The following is a 14,305-nucleotide window of genomic DNA, read 5'->3' as shown; positions in this document are numbered from 1 at the left end:
GACGAAAATCACTGACCAATGAGCTGCTGAGATGATGTGGACAGCCAACCAATCGCGAAGCCTCGCACCCGGATATAATTGCCGGTTCTGAAACCGAGCTCTGAAAAAGTGTGAGGGACTCCCCACATGGGTCTGGGGCTTTGAGATGGAATAGGGGGTGAGCGTTTATTAGGTTCAGTGCCTTACGTGTGCGGTGGGCGTGTAAGGATCATCTCTTTGGGTTTTGAGTGAGGGACAAGTCAATGTGGCTGTTTGTCCGTGGAAAGAATTCCCGCTGCGGTGTTCCAGAACCAGCGCGTGGGGAAACCCCTCGGATGGTACCGCACAGGGAGTAGGAGAGTCTTGAAGACGCAGCTCGAGCAGTGGGAATATGAATCTCTTACCTAAAAGCCCTAAGGAGTTTGGCTCCATTGACTATTGGGAGAAGTTCTTCCAGCAGCGGGGAAAGAAAGCTTTCGAGTGGTATGGAACCTACCTGGAACTGTGCGGGTTGCTGCACAAATATATCAAGCCCAGGGAAAAGGTAAGCGCGGCCTGGCAGCCCTGTGTGTGCCCTGGAAAGTAGGAACTGATAACAGAAATCCTGCACTTGGTAGACGGTGACAGGCGTGGGGGGCCCTAAACAGGCCCATATTTTCAGGATTCCATGCAACATTCTAGCTAAAAGGTAATTACAAAATATCCTTTTAAAGGTTTTCAGATAACAGAGCTTCCACCCCTAGATCATTTCTTGAATTAGTAACCTCACTGGAAGAATGAATGAGGTTATTAAGAATAACCTCACTTCTTTAGTAGTGCAACCTAGACATCTCCTCCTAGTGAGGAAAGTGTGCTTTTCTGTCACTGTGCCTCCTCGTGGAGCTGGCAGCACCCGTGGCTTTACTGATAAATGAATCTGTTATCAAATAGTTGCTGTGGGCCCACTGACTTTCAGGCACTGTGTTCAGCCCTTAAGCCACACGAGCATCAACATATAAATCCTGGGCAAGTTCCAGAAGTGAAAAGTGCCAAGTACAGTAATAGGAGGTTTGATAGAGGTGGAAGTAGGGAAGGAAGAAGGGTAGAAAACGAAGATTTGAGGAGGAAGCTTTAAGAGTCAAACCTTATGCTGTGTGTGTGTGTGTGTGTGTGTGTGTGTGTGTTTGCTCAGTCATTGAGTTCTCATAATAAACCTTGAGGTGAGTGGTAATACACGAATTCTACAGATGAGGAAACTGAGGCTCTGAGAGCCAGTTTCTTGCCCAAGATCATACATGTAGTAAGTGGTCGTGTGGGGATTTAAACTTAGATCCACCTAGCTCCAAAGCTTATGCACTTGTCATTGTACGATGCTTTTCCAGAGATGGTGATATCAGGGCAGAATTTTGAAGGATCAATGGGAGATTCCTCCACAGAGAGGGAGGCAGCAACCTGTGTTTTAAGTTTGGCTTCAGAAAATAGCAGAATATCGTGAGTTGGAGCCAAAGGCATGAATGGAATAGGATTATGCCAGACCTAGGTTTTCAACAGTAAAACAAATAGGAGATTTCAGTTGTAACTACTGTATTTGGATTCTGTGACTTCCTATCAATTCTTAAATAATAAATTCTTGATTAAGAGAAAAGAACAACCATGATTAGTTTGTTCCTGCAGTTGATTAATAAACGCTTGATTCAGAGAAAAGAACAACCCCGGTTAGTTTGTTTCTGCATAACTTGCATTGTTATAGTGGAATGTGCTTTGTTACTAGTGAGTTCTTCTAATCAGTGGTGTTTCAAGATGGAGCCTAGAATCCACTTTGTAATGGTGCGCTCTCATGGCATAGCATCTTCGCCCTCTGAAAACATACAGCAGCCAGGGTGAGACTTGATTCCTTGAAGTGTCTGAAGCTCATTCCTTTGCCTTGATGACCTCCATCTTGTTTTCTTTCCCCCTGCTAGGTGCTGGTGATTGGGTGTGGAAACTCAGAGCTAAGCGAGCAGCTGTATGACGTGGGCTATCAGGATATAGTGAACATTGACATCAGTGAGGTCGTCATCAAGCAAATGAAGGAACGCAATGCCAGCCGACGGCCCCAGATGAGCTTCTTGAAGATGGACATGACAGAGATGGAGTTTCCCGATGCCTCATTCCAGGTGGTGTTGGACAAGGGCACCCTGGACGCAGTCCTGACAGATGAGGAGGAGAAGACCCTGCAGCAGGTGGACAGGATGCTGGCTGAGGTTGGCCGTGTCCTGCAGGTGGGCGGTCGCTACCTCTGCATCTCCCTGGCTCAGGCTCACGTCCTGAAGAAAGCAGTGGGTCACTTCTCTCGGGAGGGGTGGATGGTGAGGGTGCACCAGGTGGCCAACAGCCAAGACCAGCTGTTGGAAGCAGAGCCTCGGTTCTCCTTGCCTGTCTTTGCCTTCATCATGACCAAGTTCAGGCCGGTCCCTGGCTCTGCCCTTCAGATCTTTGAGCTGTGTGCTCAGGAGCAGGGCAAGCCTGTGCGGCTGGAGAGTGCCGAGCGGCTGGCTGAGGCGGTGCGGGAGCGGCAGCAGTATGCCTGGCTGTGCAGCCAGCTGTACCGCAAGGCCGGGCTGGGGAGTGTGTCTCTGGACTTGTGCAGTGGGGACACGGGGGAGCCACGCTACACCCTCCACGTGGTGGACAGCCCCACTGTGAAACCATCGCGGGACAGTCATTTTGCCATTTTCATCAGTGAGTTGGGATTGCTCCCTCTCTTCCCTGGAGGGGGCTGGCTTGCAGGGGCTGGGGCTGGGGCTTTGGCGGATGGGTATGCCTTGGCTGGTTTTATCTTGCAGGGGGCGGTGCTTGAAGAGGTTAGACTGGCCAAGGCATGAGGAAGGGGGAGCTGCCTGCTTGGATTTGAGGTTTATTTCTTCTCATCTTCCATTGCAAAGGCTTGAAGTAATATAGATACATTTAGGCAGGTCACGCATTTGTAGAGATGTTATTTAGTCACTTTGTAACAAGGAGTAGTGGAAGCAACCGGGAGTCCCAGCCTTGTAGCCTGTAAGCTGTGTGACCTGGGGAAGTTTCTGTGCGTCTCTGCTGAATTCAGAGGCAGTACAGAGTAGTAGCTAAAAAAGTGAGCTCTGGAACCAGACTATTTTGTTTCCAGTCCTGGCTCAGTCGCTTCCTGGTGGTATTGGACAAGTTAGTGTTCTCTCTGTGCCTCTGTTTCTTCATCTAGAAAGTGAGATCTTAACTGTGTAATTGTGAGAAGTGTAAAAGCTCTTTGAATGGTGCCTGGCACATGATAAGTTTTACAGATGTTAGTGTTATTATTGAAAGGGGTAAATGATACCAGATTCACCTTAGTAATGATCAAAAGAGGTAGTATGAGGAAATGCTTTCAAAAGTAGAATATTCTAGACAAACGTGAGGTGGTGATACATCATGCTGGTAATTTGTTCCCTGACATTGAATCCATTTTTCCAAGTATTGCCTTATCCTAACTGTGCACCTGTTAGAACTAATAGCACAGAGGATACAAGCATGGAGTCTGGGGCTGGACTGCCTGGGGTTGAGCCCTAGCTTCGCCAGTTACGAGCTCTGTGAACTTGGGCAAATAATGTAACTTCTGTGTCTTAATTTCCTCATTTATAAAATGGGAATAATAATAATACTCCCTGCATCTTGGGCTGTTGTGAGGATTTGATTAGTTTCTGTTTGTGAACTGCTTGTAATAATGCCTGGCATTAAGAAGTGTTAGCATTATTGCTATTTTTCTTGCACTAGGTACTTGCCTCCCTCCCCTTACATACACGCTCACACTTTTCCACGCTGGGTCCTGCCATGGGTCTGATGGCCGCTTTGCTGTGGACATTGTTGACTGGGGATTGATAGCCCCTCAGTAGGTCACAGTTGGAAGGGTTGCTGGGCTTGGGTAGGGGCTGGCTCTCTGCCACGTAGGGCGTATTGGTTGTGGGCTTGAACTTTTCCCAGGACTCCCTGTCAACAAATGCCTCTTTCCAGTCCCCCAGGGTCGGGAGACCGAGTGGCTCTTTGGCATGGAGGAGGGCCGGAAGCAGCTGGCAGCCAGTGCGGGCTTCAGGAGGCTGATCACAGTGGCCCTTCACCGAGGTCAGCAGTACGAAGGCATGGACAGCATCCAGGCCGAGCTGTCAGCCAGAGTCATGGAGCTGGCCCCGGCCGGGATGCCCGCCCAGCAGCAGGTAACAAAGCTTTGGTAGCAGCTTTCAGGGTCTCTGGAGAAGTCATATTAGTAGCCAGGAAGGCAGAGGGTATCTTGGCAGAAGCTAGGACTAGGGTCTGTGACCCTAGTCTGTTCCTGGAGGGCATGTCAGCAGCTGAGAGCTAAGTGAGCAGAAGTTATGTCCCAGGCAGTGAGTGGAAGGTGAGCGGTTGCCCTTATTGAGAACCCCAGTAGCATCTGTGCCTGTGGGGCCACTCGGATGGCATGAAGGAAGTGCTCTCCACCCTGCAGGCTCCAGCTCTGCACACTGCAGCTTACTCAGGCTGTATTTCTCCTAACTCACTTTGTGCAGGATTTCCTTGGCCATTTTGCTTCTTAGAACCATCATTATGTGAGGTAGAATGGGAAAGGGCCAAAACAGCTCAGCTTAATTTTCAGGATATTAACATTGCTGGTCTGATGTTCCACTGGGAAGGAAACTGAAGGTTTTTGCCAAAATGGTGATATGGTATTATCAGTTGACGCCATCTGTCTTGTACTATCCTGCTCACAAGACAGGGTAATTGATAGGTGACTTTATTGCAAGGGCTTTATAGAGAGGAGTTTATCCTTCTTGATAGGTGGGAAAGACAAGGTACCTGGAAGCTTGATGCTGTAGTAACAGAACTGAAAAGAAGAACCAAGGCTCCTGGGTTCCCAGCCTGTGGTTCTGCCCACTAGGCTGGCTTGTGCTTACAGATGAATATGTATTTGATGCTTTCTGGAAGACTTTGGGGTTGGTGTCCCATCAGAGAGACCCAGATCCTGTGGGGAGGCTCGTTTGTGACTTTCTCTCAACAGTGCCTACATCTCCGCAAAGTCAGGAGTCCCTCATGATTATTAAATACTCTTGTAATTCTTTAAAAATAAATAAATGTGAAGGTTGGGAAGGGAGTGGAAAAGTTTAGGGGAAAATGTATTTTTTCCTCCTAATTTTTTCGTCTGTTTAGAAGAATGCAGAAAAAAGTTGAGAATAACTGGGGGAAGGGAGACACTTCGCCAAATTTGGAGTGGTTACTTTCCCCATGGATTTTGATATCTTTATCCCTATTCAGATTCCTTCTCTCATGATTCTAGTCCCTTCATGAGGCTTCCTTCTAGCTTTCATTGTCTTGGACTATTGAAAGTCCTTTTAAGGATTACTGTTGAGAAACTCATATTTTTCTTGTGGAGAACCAACTGCATTTCACGAATGGTTTGGGGAATCTTTAGTTGTTCAGTTGGTTTTCAAAAAGTTCAGTTAAACCTTCTGAGATCTAGTCAAACGCCCCAGAGGAATACTTTAACAAAATGGCAAATCTTCGGAGTTGTTGCTGCTCAGAACCTTGGTGCGGGGATCCGTCACATACACACAAAGGGAAGGGATTATAATTTCTCGTATTTCTCAGTTGAGCTGGTGTTTTCACCACATCTCTGCTCTTCCTTCAGGTACCCTTCCTGTCTGTTGGTGGGGACATTGGGGTCCGGACTGTTCAGCACCAGGACTGCAGCCCTTTGAGTGGTGACTACGTCGTCGAGGATGTGCAGGGGGATGACAAGCGCTACTTTCGGCGGCTGATCTTCCTCAGCAACAGGAACGTGGTGCAGTCAGAAGCCAGGCTGCTGAAGGATGTGTCTCACAGAGGTGAGGCGTCGTGGGCACAGTGGTGGGGCCCACGTGGATGTGGTATGGACAATTTGGGGTGGTCAGAAAGACCTGGGAGCTTGGTGGAGCTGTAGGACAGACCCGGATACCTGTGACCAGAGGCACACGGCTCTGTGGGTTGTCCTCTTATCATCTGGGCTCTTAGGGTGTGAGTGGCCATGAACAGAAGGGAGGTCGATGTTCTGTTCTTGAGCAAAGCCTGACTCTGCAGTGATAAGGAGCCGGGGTGGTGGTTTACCAGACAAATGTGATAATCACTTTAACGCCTGCAGTTAAAAGACCACGTGTTTTACAAGTTGCTCCATATACGTCTGTATGTTAATTCAGTAGGCCTGCCCTCCTCCATGGGGCCACCTCCTAGCACCTGTTTTAGAGGGTTGTACAGTTGGTGGGTGCCCTAGAGGTCACCTAGTCTGGTAGAACTTTCTGCAGTGAAGGAAATGTTTAATACCCAGTTAGCTGCCCAGGGTGGCAGCCATGAACCATATGTGGCTACCGAGCACTAGGAACATGGCCGGTGCGACTAAGGAACTGAATCTTTAATCTTTTTTAATTCTGATGAACTTACATTTAAATTTAAATGGCCACAAGTGGCACGTGGCTACAGGCGTCAACAGGGTAGATCTCTACCATGTTCTCTCTTTTTTTAAAATTAATTAATTAATTTATTATTTTTGGCTGTGTTGGGTCTTCGTTGCTGTGCGTGGGCTTTCTCTAGCTGTGGTGAGCGGGGGCTACTCTTCGTTGTGGTGCCTGGGCTTCTCATTGCGGTGGCCTCTCTTGATGCAGAGCACGCGGGCTCTAGAGTGCAAGGCTCAGTAGTTGTGGCACACGGGCTTAGTTGCTCTGCGGCATGTGGGATCTTCCCGGACCAGGGATCAAACCCGTGTCCCCTGCATTGGCAGACGGATTCTTAACCACTGTGCCACCAGGGAAGCCCCCCACCATGTTCTCTTTTAAGTGGTCTCTCAGGTGCTGCTCAGAAACACCCACTAATGGGGAGAGCAATCGTTTGTTTATTTTCTTGGGGCATTATATGTTTGTATTATAAAAGTAATACTTACTCATTGTAATCAATCACAGATCACATGTATAGAGTACAAAAATGTTCCTACCGCTTCTCCAGTATAACTTCCCTTTAGAGGCACAGAGAGTCAGGCTTGGAATCTGAAATCGGCTCTCCTGATTGCCGGTCATTCCCTTTGCCTGATGATGCTGTCCTGTTGGCAAGGCCATCTGGAAGGAGGGTGAAAAGAGAGAATTCACAACCTCATGAGGTCATGGGTTTGCCCACAGCTCAGGATCAGGTTATTCTCAGCAGGATGGTCTCCTCTTGAGGGGTGTCCCCTGGTCATGTGCACCCGTATTTGTTGGGTTCCTGTGCTGTCATTGGGTCACTTGGGCTGCAGGTTGGTTCAGTTGCATCTCACTGAGAGCTCAGTAAAAGTGCTTCAAAGAACATTTTGCCCTCCAATTTGGGTTTTGGTTTTTTTCCCCACTGTTATCAAGCCTTCTTAGTATCACTTAATTCTTAGGGGAATGATTTCCCTCATGGAAGTATTGGTGAGCAAGAAGAAGAATGTGTTAAAAAGCAATTTAACATCTCTGAAAAGCATGCTGCCGCTTACATTACAGTGCCCAATGGTGCAGCTGGTCCCTAGGGAAACCCCAGAGCCATCTGTTCACTCTCTCCTGGAGCAGTTGAGGGAGTAGGTAGAGGGAGAGTAGAGGGGCCTTTTGTACGATTTCCCCCCTTCTGTGAACATTTGTGATGTCCTTGTCCAATGGGGTGGTATGAATTACTGTCTGTGTGATGTAGTAGAAAGGTGATAGCTGCTGCAGACAGGTAGTCCCAGGTTCAAATCCTGGCTGCATTGCCTACTGATTTGGGCCTAATTAACAACTCTTCAGATCTTCAGTCTTTCCATCTGCCAAGAATTAGAATAAGAGCATTGATATAGGGTTGTTTCAAAGCTACAAGAGTAAAAGTCCTAGTATAGTAATTGGCATAGAGGAGGTAGTTGGAAACTAAGTCCTTTTTCCCCTAAAAGAACTGATGAATAAACTTCCCACCTGTTAGTGGCTTTATATTTCCCAGAGGAGAGGTACTAGTACTCCTCACTTGAGTTTTCCCAGTGTTCTGAGTTTTGGGGTGTTTCTTTGCCACTTCCCTTTTCTGACTCTCTGGTGTATGTTAAATATTTAACAACCATCTCTTTGGGGAAAAAAGCCATGATATGCAGTTTGCCAATTTCTGTGGCATAAAAATGGCCACCATGGCCAGATCTCAAGCCACCAACATGTCAACCAGTTCACAAAATTCCTGCCTATTTCACAATTGGGTTCTCGCGTCTCATCAAACCAGTTGCAGCATACTGCTGCTGGTGTGCCTTACTTTCCAAGGAGTAGTGTACCACGCATATGACTTCATTCATCTCTGTCTGTGATCTAGCCCAGAAGAAACGGAAAAAGGACAGGAAGAAGCAGCGGCCTGCTGATACTCCAGAGGACCTCCCTGCAGCTCCGGGGCAGTCCATTGATAAGAGTTACCTGTGCTGTGAACACCATAAAGCCATGATTGCCGGCCTTGCCCTGCTGAGAAACCCGGAGCTGCTCCTAGGTGAGGGGGTCGCCACTGCCTTCCACAGGAGGGAACATGTAAGATTACAGAGGTAATCAGTGTCAGCTGCCTTGCAGTTTAAGAACCATGATTATAGACCAACAGATGCACATATAGTCATGTTTTTCTTATTCCCAACCATCTTCTACATTCATGAACATCCAAATAACTTTTCCTTCAAACTCAAATTGTTTGAAACACCTACATGTGCTGATACCTAAATTTTTTTCCTCTATTCATTTATTTAAAAAATCAGTGTAAATAAACTATACTCAGTTTAAAAAGTTAATGTATAAAATACATTCAATGAGATCTGTAAAGTATACAGATCTTAAGTTGTTCAGCTTGATGAATTTTTGCACATGCATTTACCCATGTAACCAGATGGAATATTTAAAAATCACATCTCCGGAGAAATATACCTGTGCACTTTAGGAGAATTTCTGGCTTTTCAGTGATGCATTATTTGAGTACTAGATGTAATTCTATCTTGAATTTCTACTTTAAAAAAAAAAACATAGTATAGATAGTACAGTCATAGCCTTATCACTAATAATAGGTTTGGATCTGACCACAGTAGCAAAAATGTTCATGATTCTGTCTACTCTTGTAACTGTCTTCACCCAAAGTCCCTAAGTATGTCTTACTGGAACACGCTGTACATTTGATCTATCTTGGTATTGATGTATGTCCCTAGAGTCTCAGGTCTTCCATTTAATCCTCAGGGTCTGTCTCCTTTTGGTGATTCTTTCTTTTTTCTTACCTTCCTTTCATCCCCTGTGGTTGCTGTGGTTTTTCTGTGCTTGTGTGTAGGATTTGGGCCTTTGTTTTCCTGTGGTTTCTGGAACTTGGGTGGATTGCCCTCACTTGGTGGCTGTGTCTGAGAAGGCAGTGTGTCCTTTGAGTTGAAAGCTGAGCAGAGGGCATCACATCTACATTCCCTGTGATCATAAACAAGATGTTGGCCATTGTCCCTCCCGTTTCCTAGGGGGGTTTAATAATGCTTATGGCGGGGGTTATTGCTATAATGTCAGCTGAGTGCTTTGGGATCTTTAAGGGGCCATAATAATAATACACTGGTTCATCTTCTGGATCTAGTAAAGGAAGGATTGTGAGGCCAGGGTTGAGTTTTCAGATGTTAAATTGACTCCCGAGTTTCTAGACAGAGACAAGGGAGGCCAGGTCTCTAAATCTTGTTTCCCCTGGGCAGCACCAACAATCTGACTCCCTCTTTCGCCCTCCCCAAGTGTGGTACAAAACTTTACAGTGAGCAGGTAGTAAAATGATGCTTTTATTCTTTATTACAGAAACCCCACTGGGATTGTTGGTGGTAGGCCTGGGTGGGGGCAGCCTCCCCCTTTTTGTCCACGATCATTTCCCAAAGTCCTGCATCGATGCTGTGGAGATCGACCCCTCCATGTTGCAAGTGGCCACTCAGTGGTTTGGCTTCTCCCAGAGCGACCGTATGAAGGTCCACATCGCAGATGGCCTGGACTATATTACCAGCCTGGCAGAAGAAGAAGGTACTGCTATTGGAGAATTTGGAGGGGTGTTGAGGGAGGATTGATCCAAGGTTGTCAGGCCTGCAAGGGCCTCTAGAACTCATCTCTGAGAGGGCAGCATCCGCATCATCCCAGTTCGTTTGTTCATTCATTTGTTGATAGTTATTCAGTAAATATAGAGTGTCAACCACATGCTCAGTACTCTTAGGGGTTGGGCTATGGCAACAAGCAAAACAGACCGTTTCCTGCCCTAATGACGCTAACAAACGAGTGGGCTTCCCTTCTGAATCTCTTCTGACCCTGTAACCTTGCCACTTTCTCATCATCCCAAGAAACCCAGAATCTGTATCTGAGTGAGGAAAAGGGGAAGGCACGTTGGGGGGGTGTGTTGGGAAGTTGTTTTGTAAATCTTTCAGCTAGAGGTGAAGCCAGAAACAGCAAAACAGCATTCATGTAGATGAGTGGTTCTAAACCTCAGGGACAATGTCCGCAGGCACTTTTTTGTTGTAACCATTAGGTACGGGTGTTTCTGGCATCTAGTGGGTAGAGACCAAGATCAACATCCTACAATGCATAGGACAGCCACTGATGATAAAGAATTATCTAGCCCAAATGTCAGTAGTGCTGAGGTTAAACCATGATGCAGGTGTTAGTGGGAATTCCAGTAGCCTTGCTGCTACTGGAATTAAGGCTCCATTTTGCTATAATAATTTGTATCCCAGACTTGGACAAAAGGCATATTAATGTTTTACAACAGCTCCCCTGATCCTTCTGCAGCTTAATATGTAGGCTTCTGATGACTGATGCTTTGAAGAACATGAGCCCCTCAGGGAGAATTCAGTTAGGTTGGTTCAGTCCTACGTGAACCTGGGGAGCCCAGACCACACACCCTTCCAGGTCTGCTCATTCTATAATAGATGCTCTGGTTCTCGCTGGGTTAGAGTATCTTCCAGGAAGGGTGTGGCAAAACGGGTTGCCTGGGGTAAGTGTTTTGGTGCTGGGATGGACAGATGCTGTCTTATGTAATAGCAAACTGAACTTAACTCTATCAGAGTTTCACAGGTTCACTCTCTGAGGCTGGGACCAGTCTGGGGGCCCAGGGCTGATACATGTGAAGCACATAAAACAGTGCCAGGCACATGGTAGGTACTCAATCCATGATGTGCTGCTGTTGTTATTACCTCTAAGTCAGTTTTGAACAGCCCTGGCCTTCGTCTTAACAACAACCTTTCGGATTGTTGGAGGGCTCAGTGCCACAAATGTGGGCCTTGGTTGTCCTTGGACTTTGATGAGCCACCATGTTCTGCTCTTGAAGAAACCAAAATCAGATCTGTGCTGTGAACAGTGATGGACATGCTGTAGTCCTAAGTAAATACGTATTGAATAATCATTAGCACTGTCTCGAAGTTTGCCCAAAACACATCATTAGTATCGCAGGCCTACCCCTTGTAAAAACTAACATTATAGTAAGGAGTGGATCAGATTCATGGTCAGTTCTTTCTCACTCATTGAGCAAAATCAGTTCTTTCTTGAGCCAGTAATTGTTCAAGCAGCTAGAAAAGATATGCTAACTTTAATTGAGAACACTTTCTCCTAGGAGGCAACATATGCTGTTTCCAGAGTTCAGTTAAAGTTACCATTTGCAGGGTCAGCCCTTAAAGGCAGAGGCAGCTGCTTTGTCTAGATCAATGGTTCTCAACTCTGACTATATTTCGAATCACCTGGGGAGCTTAAGAAAAGTACACCGGAGGCTTCCCATCTCCCCTCCCATCTGTTCCTTACCACCCCAGGGTTTTAACTCTGTTGATTAGGAGTGGAGCCCAGGTTCTCTGAATCTTTAGAATTTTCCCATTTGACTCTAATGGTCTGTCAGGATTGAAAATCATTGGTATAGATGGACTCTTAACCAAGCAGTACTCCTGCTGGAGTGGACCCCAGTAATGTGTGTCTGTGGAAAGGGCTTTAAAATGTGGAGGAAGAAGGTGAGATGAAGGCTCCATCTTAGACGTGGAGTACTCACGGCAGAACGCTGATGACGTGTCTCCTCTGGACTGTGACATTAGTGCCCTTATAAGCAAACCACATCCTCCATGCCATCCTTCTGACTTAGCCACCTGTGTCCACCACGGAGGAGATGTGGTGGAGGAATGTAAATGGCGTTATTTTATCCAGCAGAGACAAAGACTCGTTTGCTTCTCTTTCCCAGCACGACGTCACTACGATGTCATAATGTTTGATGTGGACAGTAAGGACCCAACCCTGGGAATGAGTTGTCCACCCCCAGCGTTTGTGGCCCAGCCTTTCCTGCAGAAGGTCAAAAGCATCTTGACTCCTGAAGGTATGAAGAACAGAAGGTTGGGGAGGGAGAAGGGATGGGCCCTTTAAGGAAATTTTTCTTTTTAATGAAAAATGCACGTATCATAAGTGTGTACCTTGATCGGTTTCCCCAAATTGAACATATTCATTTACCAGCACCAAACACCAAACATTTCCAGTGCCCCAGAAGTCCACCTCTTACCTCCTTTCAGTAACTTGTCCTCTCAAGGATAACCACTGTCTTCACTTCTATCAGCACAGCTTAGTTTTGCCCATACGGAATGTTCTCTGTTTCTTTCACTCAGCATGATGTTTGTGAGATTCACCCATAGTGTTGTGTTGACACTGGGTGATACACAATTTATTTCTCCATTCTGCTTTTGGCATTTGGGTTGTTTCCTATTTGGGGCTTTTATAAGAAGTGTTGCCATTAACGTTCTAGTAGATGCTTTTTGGTGAAATGTGTGTGCAGGTCTGTTGGACATAGATGTAGGGCTATAATTGCTGGATCACAGATTATGCATATGTTCAGTTTTTGTAGATGCTGCTACACAGTTACAAAGTAGTCGTAGCAATTCACATCCCCACCAGCATGGGGCGCTAGTGACCATTTGAATTCTTCCCACGTGCCCTGGACTGGGCAGTATGTGATTTCATCTTCATAGCAGCCTGTTTTCAGATGAGGAAACTGAAGTAGAGACTTGCCAAGGTGACACAAGATAAGAGCTAGGGCTCCAACCCTGATCCTTGTGATTTGAAAGCTGGAGCTCTTAATCCTTATGTTCACTGCCTCCCAGGTATTTTGATTTGGCTAAGGTACCGTGGTGAACAGAGTTGATTTAGAACCCTTAATTGTCACCAGTGAAGGCATGTGATATATATGTCAAGTACCTAATCTCTCTGTGGAATTGCTACATTCTTACTTGGGGGTATTAATTACTTCTTTCTCAAAGCAATCCTTTGTGAAACTGAAGCATGGAGAATGGTAACATTTGCTAGCAGCACAAAAGAGCAAGAAATTAGCTTGAAGTTTTCTCGTGGTTCACACATCCCCCACGCTTTTCTCTTCCTGCCTTTGTATGCTGTGTGTTCTCTGCAAAGTCACTGCCGCTGTAGGTGTGTTCTTTGGTCCACCAGCCTCCCTGGGGCAGGAATGGCTATATTCCTCAGAGCTGCACCCTGTCTCCAACGTGTCCCCTGAACCAGTCATTCTGACCCTTTCCTCCCCACCCTACAGGTGTCTTTATCCTCAACCTCGTGTGCCGAGACCTAGGGCTAAAGGACTCAGTGCTGGCTGGGCTCAAGGCGGTGTTCCCCCTCCTGTATGTCCGGCGAATTGAGGGTGAAGTAAACGAGATCCTGTTCTGTCAGCCGCACCCTGAGCGGAAACTTGCCACGCCAGAGCTGCTGGAAATGGCCCAGGCCTTGGAGCAAACCCTGAGGAAGCCTGGAAAGGGCTGGGATGACACGTACGTCCTGTCAGACATGCTCAAAACTGTGAAGATTGTGTGATTGTCAGGACCAGGCAGTCCTCTCAGCTTCCTGCCAGACTGACCTTGGGCTCCTGGCCTACCAGAGATTGAAGAAATATAATGCACAATACTTTTTAAGCCTTGTATTTTTCTTAGTTTCATACTCACCTGCATGCGACCTCCTGCTTGGTGAGGTTGCCTGAAGATCTGGGAAAATAAAAAAGTCCTTTCCATCCTGTCTAATTCAGTACTGCTTGGGTTGATTGCCTTCACTTCCTTTACTGTGTCCTTGAGTAGGAGTCCCTGCTGGAGCCCCCATCAGGTGTTATGCCTTAACGAGCATGCCCCAAGCTCCTTAGGACCGGAGACAATCAAATGCGATTGCTGGTTTGCTTTGCTTTCTCCTTCTCTTGGTCCTAAAGGAACAATCTCAAGTGAGGTAGCAGAACATTCTGTGCCAAAAGACTATAAATAGAGTAGGATCATTTAAGAGAACATCTACGCTGTCTCCCTACAGATGGAACAGCTGCTGACACGGTCCCAAGTTTTTTTTATATAAATTTATTTATT

The 14,305-nt window shown here is 46.5% G+C and overlaps 1 protein-coding gene across 2 annotated transcripts; it reads left to right on the top strand.

Moving 5' to 3' along the window:
* The first annotated feature begins 75 nt into the window (after window positions 1-75).
* Window positions 76-13,973, top strand: METTL13 (methyltransferase 13, eEF1A N-terminus and K55). Of its 2 annotated transcripts, none has more exons than XR_003428560.1 (8): window positions 76-523; window positions 1,920-2,679; window positions 3,961-4,160; window positions 5,609-5,804; window positions 8,278-8,445; window positions 9,753-9,968; window positions 12,120-12,285; window positions 13,501-13,612. XR_003428560.1 is itself a non-coding variant. In XM_027086316.1 (8 exons), exons 1-8 carry the CDS (start codon window positions 371-373, stop codon window positions 13,773-13,775), a joined length of 2,100 nt encoding a protein of 699 aa, XP_026942117.1. In that variant the 5' UTR covers window positions 76-370; the 3' UTR covers window positions 13,776-13,973. The 2 variants fall into 2 exon arrangements, 1 of the variants encoding a protein (XP_026942117.1); XM_027086316.1 differs by having other exon boundaries at window positions 12,154-12,285; window positions 13,501-13,973.
* Window positions 13,974-14,305: the final 332 nt, after the last annotated feature.

This window comes from Aethalodelphis obliquidens, unplaced genomic scaffold, assembly GCF_003676395.1.
Source record: "Aethalodelphis obliquidens isolate GAN/ISIS:26980383/991018 unplaced genomic scaffold, ASM367639v1 scaffold55, whole genome shotgun sequence".
Classification (NCBI taxonomy): Eukaryota; Metazoa; Chordata; class Mammalia; order Artiodactyla; family Delphinidae; genus Aethalodelphis; species Aethalodelphis obliquidens.
The sequence above is the reverse complement of the archived record's forward strand: the minus strand, read 5'-3'. Positions and strand labels throughout refer to the sequence as shown.